The 16,790-nt window shown below is 36.5% G+C and overlaps 1 protein-coding gene across 1 annotated transcript in view; it reads left to right on the top strand.

The window, feature by feature from the left end:
* The window catches only part of MYBPC3 (myosin binding protein C3), a 64,833-nt gene that overhangs the window by 17,473 nt on the left and 30,570 nt on the right, over positions 1-16,790 (top strand). Inside the window, exons 9-20 of the mRNA XM_062576446.1 lie at positions 2,070-2,126; positions 7,026-7,049; positions 7,802-7,965; positions 8,745-8,877; positions 9,108-9,110; positions 9,517-9,641; positions 10,265-10,370; positions 14,252-14,418; positions 14,820-14,985; positions 15,929-16,035; positions 16,390-16,419; positions 16,580-16,716. Of these exons, the coding sequence (XP_062432430.1) occupies positions 2,070-2,126; positions 7,026-7,049; positions 7,802-7,965; positions 8,745-8,877; positions 9,108-9,110; positions 9,517-9,641; positions 10,265-10,370; positions 14,252-14,418; positions 14,820-14,985; positions 15,929-16,035; positions 16,390-16,419; positions 16,580-16,716 (1,219 nt within the window). The remainder of the gene's footprint in view (positions 1-2,069; positions 2,127-7,025; positions 7,050-7,801; positions 7,966-8,744; positions 8,878-9,107; positions 9,111-9,516; positions 9,642-10,264; positions 10,371-14,251; positions 14,419-14,819; positions 14,986-15,928; positions 16,036-16,389; positions 16,420-16,579; positions 16,717-16,790) is intronic.

Here is a 16,790-nt window from a genome sequence, read left to right as displayed (position 1 = left end):
CAAATAATGTGCCTGTCTGCCCCTCTATTTTATTATCCTTCTGTGCTGAACACATACTGACTAAAATTGCCTCTCTGCTCACAAAAGGGTATCACCACACTTATGTATGAAAAAACTGTTCTTTTCCCAGTATCATTAAATTTCCCATCTTACCCCTTTGGTCCCAATATCTTCAACTGTAACTAAAATGGGAACTCTGAGATTACACTTAACTCTGTGCAACGTTTCAAAATGCAATTATTAAGGTCTTATTTTTCATAAAAGCTGAATATACTCATTTTTGAGTTTTCCTCAAAATCTGATTGTAAGTATCACCTGGGAAGCAATAAGGTGCCTAGTTCTTCTCCCAACTGTAGATTCTGATTTCCTGAAAATTTGATCACAAGAAGCCCTTTCAAAATTGAAATATGCTAGTGATTTTTATGTATAGTTAAAGCCAGCCACTATCGAAAGTCTTCTAAAAACAGAGAACAAAGCAGCCAAAAATATGCTTGTCTGTCTGAGCGTCCATATCCAGAAAATCATCCTTTGCAGTACTGTACTATCTTGAAAGCAATCAAAGAAGTAAAATTGGTACTTTCTTCAAGAAAAGATCTCCTCCCACAACATATTCAAAATTAGACTAATTCAAAATAAAAAAAAAAAGTTTTAATTGTTGCTTATTCTCACTAAACCTGCATTGGCAAGCAGCCCAAAAAGTTTGGCACCTTATTCTCTTCCATCTTTATTACCAGTATGGTTGAAATACAAATCAGGTGCTTTTGTATTTGTTCCTGCTACCTCAAGCTTTCCTGGCATTCTGGTTTGTACTTCTATAGACAGGTTCATTCCTCAGAAGCAATTAAAACTCTGTGCTGCCAGAGACAGCATTATGGGCTACCTGAACCACTAGTTCAATTGAAGAGGGCAACTGCTGTGTATCAAACAATAGTTCAGTATAAGGTATCGCTGACGGAAGAGCCTGAATGTTGTGAGATGGCATCACCAAATTCCTACTCTCCCAACAAGAGAGATGTCTACGAGCAGCTGAATGTTGACAACCGGACACTGAGAGGAAAAAAATAAAAAACATTTTGACTTTCTAGATCCTTTCTGAATGCTAAAAAAAGAACACTTTTTTTTTGTAAATTGCACATAACTTTTTAGAAAATAATAGATACAATAACCATGGGAATCAGTACAACTTCCAATACTTTCACATAAAATTCCCGAAGTATTTTTTTAGAGACTAAATCCACTAAAGTATTTTTGTGACTTTACACTAAGCTTTTAGGGTAGGTCTGTACTTCAAATGTTCAGAAGCATAGCTAAAATGCATCTGACTCAGAAGACCAAAAATACTGTTGGGCTTTCCACCTGAGTTCACCTTGTATATCGCACTTGCACATCAAAAAATGTCTGCTTTTAATAGATTGCTTCTCATTCTCATGAAACAGTTCTGCACATCATTGCTTGCCATGCTGCTTGCTGAACATTTGCTTGTTGAACCTCACCTCATCAGCAGGATCACAAAATTCCTCCTTTAGCTCTCTCAAGCATCAATGATGTTGACACTTTTCTCAGGCTAATGAACTCTGTAATCCAAAGACCCTTAAGAGAGAGTTAGAGCTGGACTAATACTAGAAAGAAATTGTGACTCTTACATTTTTAAAAAATGCAACCAAAATGACATTTTAATATTGGCCCATACTACAAAAAAGATCTACATCCCTGAAATTACAGTGTCCCAAAGCATTAACAATTCTACAGGAGAATTTCTCCAATACTTTTATGATAATCAATTTATTCTAGAACAATAGGACCACCAAATTGGTATCCCATACAATTTCTTCCATAGTCATGACATAAGAAATACCAGTTCAATACATATATTTCTTAAAACTATATGAATACTAATACAGAGAAAAATAGCCTAAGTGTTCACCTTCCATGTCAGTGCATATTCTAAGTCTTGTAAACCTATCTATCTGCCATTTCTGACCAAAAATAATCATCTTCCTAACAATACAGTCACACAAGCCATTCCCATTTCCTTCTGAAACGAATTATGTTTTTCTGTTATTGTACAGTACTGAGGGACTTGAAGAAACTGGAGAGTTGAATTTTAGTGCCCTACTGAAAAAAAGGTGAGTAAAAATCTGTAGTCTGGAGAAATAACATAGCGATCTCCTGTAGAAAAACTCTGAAAACACTAAAAACTATCCTAAGTGAAAGTTTCATAAATTCAGAACCCTTGTAATTTTCCTAAAGTAGCTCAGCTCAAAACTTACGATAGGAAATTACAGGAAATTCGCAGATCCTCAGCATTTACTGCATTCTTGCTGGGTTTTTACTGGAGGAAAAAAAAATTGATCTTTCCCAAGATAGAAAAGGTTAGGACTAGAGTAATTACAGGCCTCCACCAGCAGTTTCATTAAAAAAGAGAAAGGAAAAACAACTTACCATGCCTATCTGTAATGTTGCCTTATCAAGAACTTTCTAAGTCTTCACAATGCTTGGCATTAGAAGGCCAGGAAGATGGTCTTCTATAAAAAATATACTTTTTATTATATATCTAAATATTACTATCATGATTATGTTACACTTATATATATATATGTATTATTTGTGTGGAATTTTCTCTTCCCATTGTCATCCTTCCTGCCACCTCTGTTTTCATAACCTGTCTGCTTGTGTTTTCTCCTTTTACCATCATCTTAATCTGGATGTCTTGGATTCCACTGTTGGCAACAGAGAGTAAGATTTCTATTTCATCTTACTATAAAATGCATGAATCAAACTGAATATAAGAGCTATGTGGTTTGAAATAATGCATGCATTTTATCTTATATATTGAGCATGACAAAAATTAGAGTAGAAAAATTATCAACTGCCAATTTCTGAGGTGGAAATGCTTTTAAAAAGTTAGTAGAGATTAGGGTGGACTACTCAATCCAAATCAGTGCATTTTTCTGAAAGTTCTTTGATTTTGATTATCACTTTCCTATATAAGCAGTTTTAAAGTGTGCTTGGATTTCTAGACTTTCTCAACAATGTTTTGTTTTAAATTCCCATTGTCCTACAAAGTGGAGACAGACAAAATTTATTTGGTCATAATTAGACCAAATAATATAATTAACATACTGGTCCCAGTCAAGTATGTTCTAATGTTTTGTTCCAGCCATCCTCAAACATTTCATGTGAAGATACTACCAAAGTGACTTATTCAATAAGTGTTCAGATTTCAATGTTAAAAAATACTTCTTCTTATTCCAGGGAAAGTTTTCATTGGTCCTTACTATACCATTACTCTGGGTGTGCTTCTTTGCGTTTGCTTCCTCAGTCTTTCTAACTCCTCAAGCTATTACAAACACTTGCCACTAGACTGGTGCTTTGCAAACCTAAATATACTCAATTTAAGTTTTCACAATTAACTACTTCGGTGAACGTTGTTCTGGATCAGTGTTTAGTCTCTGCTAAGATATTGGTATCACTGTTTATGAAAACCATTATACAGGATAGAGCCATGAAGTAGCTAGATTATGGTAGGCAATAAAGCTGCAGTAGCCTCAGGTATCACTCTGGTTAACTTAGCCAAATTTCAGTAAGGCGAACAAGCTCACATAGCTATACAAAGCCCTGCTTTATGCAATATGCGACGTAACTAGAAGTGAACTCTGGCTTTACAGTGATACTACAAGCAGAACTCCAAAGGCAGGGACACCTAGAAGAGGCAGAAACTGCAACTACCGAACTTTCCACAGCTGGCATTGATACTAGTTTCTCAAGTCATCACAAACTTAGAGACAAACAATGCATTAGAAATTTTTTATAATAGTAAATTAAGGAAAATAAGCTTTCTGGAAAAGTGCAGTGACCTGTACAGGTTTGAGAGCTCAAATAAACTAGCTGTATACACACTGTAATCTCTACAGCAAATATAAAGCAAAGAAGTATTGTTGATCACTTTTTAAAATTTCAAATAAATGGAGCCCAACATGAAAAGATTTTCATAATTTCATAGACTGAATCCAGTTGGAAGACGTGTTAAAAACTATGAACTACAAATCCCTCTCACACTGCCTTTTCCTTTTGCTTTCATAATTAGTTTTGAGCAGTTAGAACTCTAAAAAGTAGTAAAAATCTCCAGTGTTTCCAGAAACTTGTTTTTTTAAATATTCATTTTTTGTTAGTTTAAAAGTATAATTCATTAGAAGAAGTTTAAAAATTTCACTGCATTTTGTTTTATCAATGTTTTTGACCCTTCTTGATTTACAACTCTCTTTAGTGAATTTAAGCATATTGATAAGTTCACTGCTCCTAGTTGCTTTTCACAACTGCTTTAGAAGCAATCTGTGGATCCTTAGACTTTGCACACAACAGGTTGAAAGCCACCATTAAATATTAATGAGACCTCAAAGGAATAAAAACTCATTGTGTAATGAAAGTATTTTTCATTAGAATACAAAAAGGGATGGATATCATCCTGAGGAACTCTCAGGATCTATGCAGATTCAAGTAGAATTGAAGATCATTCTTTTTTACTACTTTCTGCTTTTTCCCATCTAATTTACAAGTGCACCTCAATTTAGAGGTAATGAACATTTCCACTATAATAGAGAAAGCTTTATCTTCTATCCTCTGTAATTTAATTTACTGGTGGTGACATACAGATGTCATGCACCAAGGAGAGGTCACTGGGAAGAGGAAGGGAACAGCTGTCACAAAACTATTAAATGAGATAGTGAGCAGAGACCTTGAAGGGAGGTGACACCTGACAGAGTCCAATCAGTTGACAGTAACAGGATAGGAAGGAATCATCCCTGGGATGTACAAAACTATTTTTAACCCTCCCACATATGTTTAAAACATATCAGCTGCATATTCCATTTACAACAGGTTCACTGAGCGGTATCTTAATGTCCCCAAGTACATAGTTAACCTATGAGGTGATCACTCTGGATAAGGCTCACCAACAAAGGGTGGGAGAAACTTTAGGAGTCCAAGTTCTCTATTACTTTTCCAACACTGCCTAATCCCTGTTGGTAGTGGAAAAGTATAGTTAACCATCAAACTCTGTATCTTCACTGGATCCAAGGCAATGTCTAACAAAATACAAAATGGTGAAAAGGAGAATTGGGATCAGAAAACTCTTGCTCGGAGGCAGAGAGATACTTTTTTTCTTTTTCAGAACTCTATTCAACGTAGTACAAATGGTAACCCTCTAGCAGTACCTTACTACATACATACAACTTATAAGTCTTTTCCTGTAATAAAAAAACAGGATTTACAAGGAAGAGCCTACATTCTCGCTTATGCTCAGATTTCTCGTATTTCAGTTCGTGTGCACCTAAACAGTACTGTCAGATATAAAAATGTGATGAAATGAATAACAGAAAAGTCAAAGCAATAATTAAGGAAGTCTTCTCAATAATGAGATATATGAGGCTGTGCTTGAAATTGCTTCCAAACTGGAAAATTTATCTCATGATGTATTCAAAAATAGCAAAATATTTAAAAAGATCCATGAATAATCCTACTTGCATATTTTCAGGTAGAGTGTTTACAGATGGGCAGGTAAGTAGCTAGAGAGACAGAAAGACCATCAATACTTATATAATGCCCAATGGAAGATAAGAACACCTGAATCTAATAAGTCTTTCCTGCCCTCTATGACTTTGTATTTGATTTTGAGATACAGCTCACACCACAGAACATTAATAGTGCTAGTCAGACAACACAACTCAGTATGTATTAGAAATATTTTATATTTCTATTTTTATGTATTTACATCCTATTTTTATTTATATGTCTTCAGAAATATTTTAAGGTTGCTTCTTGATAAGATCAGGGCAACCAGACCAAGTAGCTGTGTATACGTTCAAAAATCTTAGTCTATTTAGCAAATCAGGTTAGCTGTCCTGTCTTCAGCCAGGCAAAACTACAAACCATTTATAGCTGTTCCAAGTAAGTGACAGAAAGACAAAGAATAGGAATTCTGATTAAATTTTTGGTTGATGTTGATGCGCTGTTTGGATAAGCGAATACTCAATAGGCTGCACTTGCTGCAAGAAGTCCAACCTTCAAACACACCCATCAGACCAGTGAGTGCTTACTGAATGCTAAACCATCCCAGAGATGTAAGACATTTTATGCTGTACTTCAGCTCAAACTCACTGAGCTGAAATCCCCTTGTCTCCTCACTCTTTTACAAGAGGTACATGGATGTTGGAAATCCCAAGCCTTGACTGCAATACTATAATAATCACAGTCCTCCTGTTAGAAGCAAGCCCTTTTTGGGCAAACACAAGAGTACTAGAAATGTTTGGTTATACCTGCTGTCCAAAGTCCAGTCATGATTTGTTGAAGTAGTAATATTTCTCCCAGACTAATAGCATTATTCTTTTCCTGAAAATGAAAATACAGCCCACAATCCTCCAATTTTCTTGAGTTACTCACTGCATAGCTTCCCTGCCTATTGGACTTTACCACTGAACATGGCTTCATTTCATGGGCATATTCTGTTGCACTGGAATCTGCTTGGTCATGGTTATGTCAGGAACAATACTCATTGGGAGTTCCTTTACCTAAAGAAAGTCTTAGGAAAATGTCACATCCTTCAGAGTTGCTGGACCCTCCATATTACATTGAGGAACTGACTACATCCTTTCTCTTTTTACCAAAATACAAGCTATAACAGGCAACAGCTCCATGAAGACATGGCAAAGTAGGGCTACTTATTCCCTGTACAGCCATCACCTATAATTAGGAACAAGCTGAAGTGCTTAGGTTTATCATATAAATTACATAGTGGAACTCTACAAAGTATGGAAGTGAGTTTGATTTCACCAGGGAAGAGCATTTTTCTTAAGCATATTTCAGTGCAAGAGCTCCTTCATCTCCCTGCTACTGAAGCACAGGCTTGTTCTGCTAAAGGTGAAGATGACACTGATGTCTTTTTTGTATTAACACATGATGCTCTCTTTCTTTCCATTGGGATGCTGTATGTTTTTCCAAATGTTTTTCTGCATCATTCTCGAGTCCAGCAGCTTCCTGCGCTCAGTAAATCGGTAAGGTTTCACCAATTTCTATTTCGTACTTGTAAATTTTTAAATAAAAAGGTATGATGACATGAAAAGAATGCCTTTTCCAAACCATACAACCTAATTTTCACTTGGTTTTGCTAAGCCAAAGATTAATTCTGCTATAATCACTAGTCATATGAATTAAGTAGTTCATTGTAAATGTCTTCTTGTGTGCCAGGACCCAGCAATCTAAGTGTCTTTATGTTTTATAGCTGACTATAGCCCACATTTGCCTTTACAATAGGCCAGATATTTTTAATAACTTGTGATTCATTTTAGTGTACAGATAAAATGCCTGGAGTAGAAAATGACTTCTTTCTTATTAAAACAAGCAGATTACTTTGTATTTAAGGCATTCTCAGGATATTGGTTCAGTTCCTTGCTTTGCCACATTTTGTGTATGACCATCCAGGAAAACCAGTCTCCCTGTGTTTCCATTACCCATTGTTAAAAAGGAGTTACTATTTATTTGCTTTGGCTATTAGATGGTAAACTCTTACAGGCAGGATTGTATTTTAATAGCTGTATGTACACATTCAAGAAAAATTAGTCCCCTGTTTCATTTATTTTAACTACTAATACAATAATAACTTAGACTGCTGAAACCTTAATCAAGAAACAGCTTCATCAAGTCAATAGGTAGTTAATGGCTGTTTTGAACTCATCTCAGTTGTCACTACTGAATTTCTAATCCCTATTCTATCACTATTGATATTCTAATCCTTTTTTGCCGAAAGTGAAGCAAAAACTGAATCCCAGCCTGATGTTGATGTCTGGGAAATCCTGAGGAAGGCGCCTCCTTCAGAATATGAGAAAATTGCTTTTCAGTATGGTATCACGGATTTGCGTGGGATGCTGAAACGTCTCAAACGTATAAAGAAGGAAGAGAAAAAAAGTACAGGTTAGTGAGCTATACTTCTTCCAAATAAATGTGTTCATTTATTGTTTGTGGACTCTTCATGTATTAACATCAGTTGGACAGCAGTGAGATACAAGAATATGATAAATATGAGTGGTACAGTTTAATTTTGGTGGATTGCCAAATAACAAAGCTATGCTCAGTGCTCTGGGCTATCTTAGTCCTAAACTCCGGAAATTCTCTGCCTGATAATAATTTTGCTAGTTAAAAAGAGAAAAAGGAAAAAAAACTTGTTTGACATGTTAGGCATCAATGACGCATTTAAACAATTTTATTTCCATTGGGAAGATTTCTCAGAAACAAGCGCAGTATGATACATTTGGGATTCTTGTGCCTTTTCTAGTCTTGTCAAGTATCAGCTACCTCATTTTAACTTATTTTTTTTTTTTAAGTCTGAAGTATACTGCCTTTTAGTTAGTACTAAGAGGATCAGTATCACTTCCTTATGGGCACACTTAACTATAAACCTTGTTTAGGAAGTGCTGAAGGACATATTCATGTAGGTGCTAGGTTCAAATATTTTAATTGTTTATGTTAGTTAACATCACATGTCTTTCCTCCTATGCTATAGTATCACAAAACACTGAATAAGATGAAGATGACAGAAAAATGGTAAAAGAGCAAAACAGGGAAACAGGAAGAGGGGAAGGTTGAAGAGAATAAGCAACAGGAAATAAAGATTTCTTTTCCTGACACAGGATGTAAGAAAATGTTAAGAATAGAAATGATGGAAGTATTTTTTTAACCATTCTTCATCATAGCATTCCTGAAGAAACTGGATCCAGCTTACCAAGTGGACAAGGGACAGAAGATTAAATTAATGGTTGAAGTTGCCAACCCAGATGCTGATGTGAAATGGCTGAAGAATGGACAGGAAATCCAAGTGAGCGGCAGGTAAACCAGAAATCTCGGATATCAAACAAGGAATGTGCTAGAGCTTAGATGAAGTGGAGAGAAAGAAAAAAAAGAGGATAAATAGGACCTGAGAAAGAATCTACATTGTGCTTTGGTTTTGAGTCTAATAAAATGAGAAAATACTCAGTTTACTGTTCTCATCACTGTTTCTTTTTCTTTCCTGTGCTTTATATGGACATGGAACTAAATGCTCACATCTACGTACTTAGCAAGTAAGTCTTGTATTATATTTTGCTATTTCTATATGCTTCTCAGGGTCAAGATGACTTTCTTTCTCATGATATAGGATATACCCACACCCCAGTGATTTTGTGCTGAAGCCATGATGTGGCATTCTTAATGGTATTCAAGTTTGCTGTACACCTGTGTGTTAGAAAACTATTCAGAGAAGCCAGCATTCTAACACTACTCACAGATGTCTCCCTCATTTGTATGAAGATTTCTCCATAATTTCCTGACCTAGTTTTTCAAACACTGCTGCTGTCCACTGTGCCATGACAGAGATATAGGGCTAGAATCTTAACCAATCTTTTCACTGATGTCAGAAAAAAGGGGAAACTTTTCTTCTTCTCTGTTTTTCTTCTTCTTCTCCTTCTACTTTTCTTCTTCTCTTTTCAGATATATATTTGAGGCTGTTGGGAATAAGAGGATATTGACCATAAACCACTGCTCTCTGGCTGATGATGCAGCATACGTATGTGTGGTAGGTGAGGAGAAGAGCTTCACAGAATTATTTGTAAAAGGTGAGCAATGGCAGCAAAAGTTAGGGAAGAGATCTTCCCCAGCATTTAGTATTAAATTACTGTCACCTCCTTCTTCTTTATTCTTGGATTAGTTAATCTCATAGGAAAGGAAGTTCTTGGACATATAAGCAGATTCTACTGTCTACTGCAGCAATATTTTTCCTAAAAGATTTTCCCTGCTGTAACTGAAAAAGCGTGTGAAAACAACATCGTCATAATTATCATTAGTTCTCACTTGGAAAGTGATTCTTGCTTTCTCAAAAATAGGGTGAGAAACTTACTTTAAAAATTAGATTTTGCTTGAGATAAACATGTGCCTCAAGCTTTATAAGCAGATCTAGTGGTATGGAAGATACGCCTCTGGTTTAGGATTTCAAAGAATATAAAGGAAAACTGTTTAATCCTCTGTTCGTATTCTGTTGCATGAAACAAAACTCGAAAGGTCAGTTGATAACATCAACAATGTGATCTGGCATAGAAAATTTTAAATTCCAGCTTGGAGGGTATCAGCATATATTTTGCGAGGAGTTCATCCTGTGGAATGCAGGTAGAGCGGATGAGGTCTACGTCTGGTGTTTAGTCTTTCAGAGTATTGTTTTTAACGAAGGCTTCTCCATTTCCAGAACCTCCAATCCTGATCACCCACCCACTGGAGGACCAGATGGTGATGGTTGGAGAGAGAGTGGAGTTTGAGTGTGAAGTATCTGAAGAAGGAGCAACTGTGAAATGGTAAGGAAATAGGAAAAGAAAAAATCAGACTGTAACCCTCTATGGGACATTCTAGGACCAAAGTTTGTCGAGAAGACCGGAAAAAAATGATGAAGGCATCCCACATCACCTGCTTTCAGAAAAAAGAGAAAGATCGAATCTCCTCCTACATGTCAAAGACTGAGGAGGAACTGAGAGGACAGAACATTATAGGAAAAAATAAAAAAAGAGTAAATGTAGATATCTTATAGTGCCTCCAGAACTACTTGTTCTGTGGTTATGGGATGCCACTGACTCTACTGAGCTCCTAGTTTTAAAAATTTCTAAGTGTCTTACAGTAGTGCCTAACTACTGCACAAATTAATTAGATCTGTATTGTGATAACCTTGTTGTACTTTAGGGCATCTTCTGATGTTCTCAACTGCAGGGAGATTTTTAAAAGTATTTTTTTCCTGGGTAAAAGGTGGTGTCTCTTGAGATGGAGAGGAAAGGTCATTGACTTATTTTAACATACCTATTATGTTGATCCTGCAAAGCCAATCATTATGCATACGCAGCAAGCAGGATTCAAATGACAAATACTGAGTCCACTGAGTCTATTTTGTTTGGCATTCCAGCGGAGGGGAAGCTCGAATGCTCACACTGCTTGGGCAGGCACAGCAGGCAGTGTCCACATACCAGTCCCTATGCACACTGTTCTCACTTAATTTCTCTAACAGATGAAATCCTCTTGTGCTTGTTAACAGCTTCAGCCACATGGTCATCAACTATTCCCACAATGCACATTACAGTCCTGGAAAGTACTCTCTTATCTGCTCTCTCAGAGGAAGAAACTGAGAATTTAAATAAAGCCCAATAGCTAATGCAGAGCATGGGCTATTAAAATCACATCCACGGGTGCACACACGCTGTTGTGCAAGGACTGCTTACAGATGCCTGGTCACAAGAGACAGGGATAACCGCATCTGCCCCCCCTCAGAACACAGTGCAGCTGCCACACTTTGATCCTATGCCTTTGAACCACTGCCATACATCTCACAGAACTGCTGTCTGTGGGATGGACATTTGGCCTGACAAAGGCAAAACAGCAGCTGTTTCTGCCTGAAATGCAGTAGAGAAAGACTTCAATGCATAGCAACAGAAGACTAAGTAGTCAGATATGCACTGTATTTCATTGTTTTTATTATGTGAGACTCAATCAATGTTCTTTGACAGCAAGGACAAGGGGGAAAAGTGTAAATATCCAGGGAAAATATGAAACATGGTATGCAGAAAGAATTTCAGTTTTATGTCTCATTAAGACATATGTCTCAGCAGCTCAAGCCAAGTGACAGGCACTAACTCAAGGCACCCGTTACAGTTCTTTGGCCCTTTAAAAGTGAAAGATGAACTAACAAGCACATGAATAGGAGCAAATATGTGACTTGCCAAAGACAAATATAAAGCTTCCTGCCTCCTAGACAGCGCCATCAGACTAGGGATTGGAGACTTCATCATGTGGGTCTCTTACTGTAATCAGGAAAGAATGTTCTTGTGATCACCTGGAAGACCTTGTATGATTATTACACAGAGCTATGGAGCAGATATTTCTAAACTTGAGATAGTTTTGGAAATAATGCAACTTTTGAAAAAAAAATGCAGTGAAATATATAGTCTGAACTTGATTTTTCCATTTCTGGATGCTGGATATACCACCTAATCAGCTCCAAATGAAAATTTTTAACTGAACTATAGTAATGTAGCAATAATAAATCTGTGTGTTCCTGTTAATACACCATGCCAATGTCAGTGGTATCTCAGAAGATACTAACTAATTTATCCTTATGATACATACAGGAAATAAGAAATCATTTGCAGATAGAGAACAGAGGTAGAATGGCAAAGTTGAGAATGTATCTTAGATCTTGCAAATGTTCAGGACTTTGGTAGACAGAAACATGGCTGACCTAGTACCGGTCTAATTCTGCTTCAAGTGTGAGGTTGGACTAGATGATCTATGGAAGTTCCTTTCAACCAATGTTTCTGTAGTTCTATAGAATCCTCCTCTTATTCACAGTTCTCTTCTGCTTCATTGCTCCAGTTACCCAGGGCTATATTACTTAACATGATGTTTTTCACTTTTCACTGCAGCAATGTGTTATTTTATGTCAGGAGCTAGCTGGAAGTTCTCTCTTGAGGTTTACAGTTTACCATACCACTATCTGTCAGTAAATCCCTCTACATACGCTCTCCTTATTATACAGAGCATCAGCAATGTGTTAGTTGCTAAAACCAACACAAGTAAAATATACTATTCTCTTCCTGGGTATTTAAGACACTACTCACTGCAAATAATCTATTTTCATTACTTAGACAAGGTTTCAGTAAATCTCTTTGTTATCAATGGATGAACAAAACATTCAAATATCTTTGATAAGTAACATGTCAAAGCATATCACCAAAAGATAAATAAAGAACCTCATCAAAACATATCAACAGAAAATAAATAAAGAAATTCATTTTTGGAGCACCAGCCCACAATGCATGTGCCTACTTTTGTCTCACCAGCATGTTGATCTTTTGGATTACAGTCCATTCTCAGCAGTTCAGCAAAGGTTTGTGCATTGAACTGATCTCAATCCACAAGAATATCAGCCTAAGGGAACACCTTGCACATGGCCTCAGACTCTTGTCACTTTGAAGTCAGAGGAAACATTATCCTGGCATAACACTAAGCACTCTGTTTCATGTGGCTGTTACAAGCATTCCATTTCCTCCCTAGCTAGGGTTGTAATCCTGTTATCTGGAAGGAAGGCCAGTGTTTTTTTAAACCAACTGTAAATTGCAATAAGCTGTGCTTTGAGGAATGACTAGAAGGCACAAACTGCAGGTATTCTGAAATGAATTTGAAACGAAGTTGCAGAACGTGAATCTGAATCACAAATTTTAGGATTCCTGCCTTCTGTTTAAAGCTTTGATCTTGTGATTTACTTCAGCAGACACGTACATAGGCAAAAGGTTTCCTTGCATGTATCTACTTGGAGATTAGAGCTATAGTGTTTTAATGAGTCCCTAAGTAGCATTCCAATTTGCTATCCTGAGAACACATTATTCAAATAATAATGAAAAATATAAATGCTAAAAATGAATAGTTGAAGAAATTTCAAGTTATTTTCTTGTAATTTGTTTATGTTATTTGCAGATTACAGAGGAGAGAGCTGTATAAAGTCATATATATTTCTGTGTGACCTTGACTAAATAGCTTGAATTCTCTCTGCTTGGTTCCCTCCATAATGACCGGAAACTGCAATAATTAAATTTCCTCCCAGGCTGATGATGAAGCTTAATTTAGTAATGTCTTAAAAATACTGACATCCTTGAATGGAAAGGGCTACAAAAATCCAAAATGAATCTTCATTTAAATCCATTTAAAATCTTACTTTTTCCTGACATCCACAAACCATGAATTTATAACAACAACAATTCACATCATGAATATTAAAACTTTTAATCATTTTCCAGCAAGTCCTGTTTTCCTTATGGCACCTCTTAAGAGAATACATTCATTGCCGGCCAGTTTTCTTATCATCACTGCATCTTGCGCAGTATTTAACCTACTCTGTATCTCTAGCGTATAAATAATAACAATTAAGTAATTATTTTTGAATGAACTCTCTTGAACTAGAAGTCAAATATCTAGTGGAAAAATAATTAGCAAGCTAGTAGGATACTGCTGCCTAGCAATTCTGGTTCCACTGACATTTGTGAAATGGTCTCTTTTTTGCTAACCTGAAATACTATGATCAAAGATTGTGTCTTCTCATCTCTCGCAACACTGAGCTGACTCTTAATCCTCCTCTTCCACCCTGAAGAGAGAGCTTGAAGTTTACAGAAAAATGACTCAACATTATTTGGTATTGCAGGGAAAAAGATGGAATTGAGCTGACACGGGAAGAAACATTCAAATATCGATTTAAGAAAGATGGAAAAAAGCAGTATCTAATTATTAATGAGTCAACCAAGGAGGACAGTGGACACTACACTGTGAAGACAAATGGTGGGCAATCAGTCGCAGAACTAATTGTACAAGGTAGGCATTGGTAATATCACAGTAGCAGGGAAGCTAAAAAGGAAAGCAAGCTAAAGGTAACCTTCTCCACGCTATTGCACAGGGGTAGGATATTCCTTATACCAAGGAAAAAGACGATTTAATAAATGCAAAAGGGTTCATCATACAGGCCTCAAGGAGAGCTCAGACTCATGTGCCGGATGTAACAGATACCCCAACAGTAACAGGTGTTTAGCCTTAACTGGTCCTGTTAAAGCACTGTATGCTGTGGATTTCCCTTCACATTTCACCTTTCCACAAACAGCCCTAGCTGTTTAAGCTCAGCCCCAGGTTTTTCTGCTCAGTAAAGTCATACCAGCTGTTTACTTTACAGATCTATTCTGATTTGTTGATGTATATATCAATTATTCCCACAATATCAGAGAAAAAGCTGGAAGTTTACCAGAGTATTGCGGATCTGACAGTAAAGGCACGTGACCAAGCAGTCTTCAAGTGTGAAGTTTCTGATGAAAATGTGAAAGGAATCTGGTTGAAAAATGGAAAGGAGGTGGTTCCAGATGAAAGGATAAAGATCTCTCATATTGGCAGGTCAGTCATGTTTCAGAAAGCATGTACAGGTTTAGGTATTGCATTACAAAATACAAAAGTTGTTATACCATGGGACAGGAATATAAAACTAGATTTTGTCTTGGCTCCAGTTAGAGCTAAGTCATACACAATCAACATATAGATGCAACTTTGTGTTGGTATGTGTGGAGTCTTTCTGTGCTGGTACATTTCGCGTGTATAATATCAGTGGTATGTTAGCAGAATTCATCCTCAGTTTTCACTTGGATTTCAAGCTTTTTTTGTATTGAAATCATCTAGAAAATATATTGCTGATAACTTTAAAATTAGCAGCAGTAGTTAATAAAATCAAGACAGCACTTATGCGTAAGCCCCTTTACAAAAACTGTTTTTTAAAATAAATTTTCATGTATGTACAGTTGTACAATGTAGTGTTCAAGTTCCTTAGAAGCCTAGTATTGTAAATTGACACACAGAAGATTCATACAGTACACAGGGATTACATCTATTATATAAACTCCTCCTTGGTACTCTTTTTTCTGTATTCTGTTCTAAATTTACAATAATAGAGGGATGGAGCATCATTCTTTGGCTTGTTTTTCACAGAGTTTCCTTTGTTTACAACCTGATTAAACCGTAAGCTAAGTTACAATAACCGGTCTAATGGTAAGGGACTGGGCTAAAGCAGACAAACTGCTTCCTGTATTCAAGCTAGCTCAGCTTTGAAGCATAATGCATCTCTCTTGGCAAGAAAAATACACTCATAGACATTACAGTGAGATCAACTTGATTATTAAAAGTAGCACTGTCCATAGCCCTAGTGATTATTGACTTGATGTTGCGGAAAGGGGAGACAAAACTGTAATGTTTCTCCATAAAGTATAGCCCACACAGTATCTCTTGGAATAGCCCTTTTTCTCCTGGAAACGTAATGGAATCGAACATATTTGTTCCTGTTTTCCAGAATCCATAAGCTAACTATTGAGGATGTAACACCAGGTGATGAGGCTGACTATTCCTTCATCCCCAAGGGATTTGCTTACAACCTTTCTGCCAAGCTTCAGTTTTTGGGTGAGTTATCTTAGAATATATAATGGGAATTGCAGAGGGGCAAAAAGATGGAACTAACCATGGTTTCACCAGAAAAGGACATGGGGATTCCCGTTTCTGATACTGGAAGACAGACATATTACATTTCCTTGTCTGATATTTTGTGTTGTTATTATTATATTATTTTACAAAGTCTGTCTCCCAGTTCATTGCATTCATCTGTTGATTTTCATGGACTATGTGCTTCATTTATATCCATTATCTATCATATATACTTAATGACTGAATAATTTAAAAATTATTTTAGGGGCAGATGAAACAGAAATTCTCAGTTTTCATATCTATTTCTCCCCCACACCCTTTTTTTTCCCCCAGAGGTCAAGATTGATTTTGTACCAAGAGAAGGTAAGAACAAGTCATTATTTTATATGCAAATAAACACATTTCCAATAGCAAAAAATACAGAATATTTTCATTTTTAGTGTAATGCATGAGTATTCGCTTCTTTTCATACAAAACATGCAAACCACATTTAAAATTTATTTTCTTTGCCTTTGCCTTCTAGAACCTCCCAAAATCCACCTTGACTGTCTGGGCCAGTCCCCTGACACTATTGTCGTGGTGGCTGGGAACAAATTGAGATTGGATGTTCCCATATCAGGAGATCCAACACCTACTGTCATCTGGCAGAAAGTAAACAAGGTAATGTGTAGTCTGACACAAAAGCTGAGGCAAGAAAGTCACAACAGGATTTTTTTTTTCCTCAAATCTAACTT

Source organism: Rhea pennata, chromosome 5, assembly GCF_028389875.1.
Source record: "Rhea pennata isolate bPtePen1 chromosome 5, bPtePen1.pri, whole genome shotgun sequence".
In the NCBI taxonomy this organism is placed as follows: domain Eukaryota; kingdom Metazoa; phylum Chordata; class Aves; order Rheiformes; family Rheidae; genus Rhea; species Rhea pennata.
Note: the sequence above shows the minus strand (reverse complement) of the source record. Positions and strands in the feature narration are given on the sequence as shown.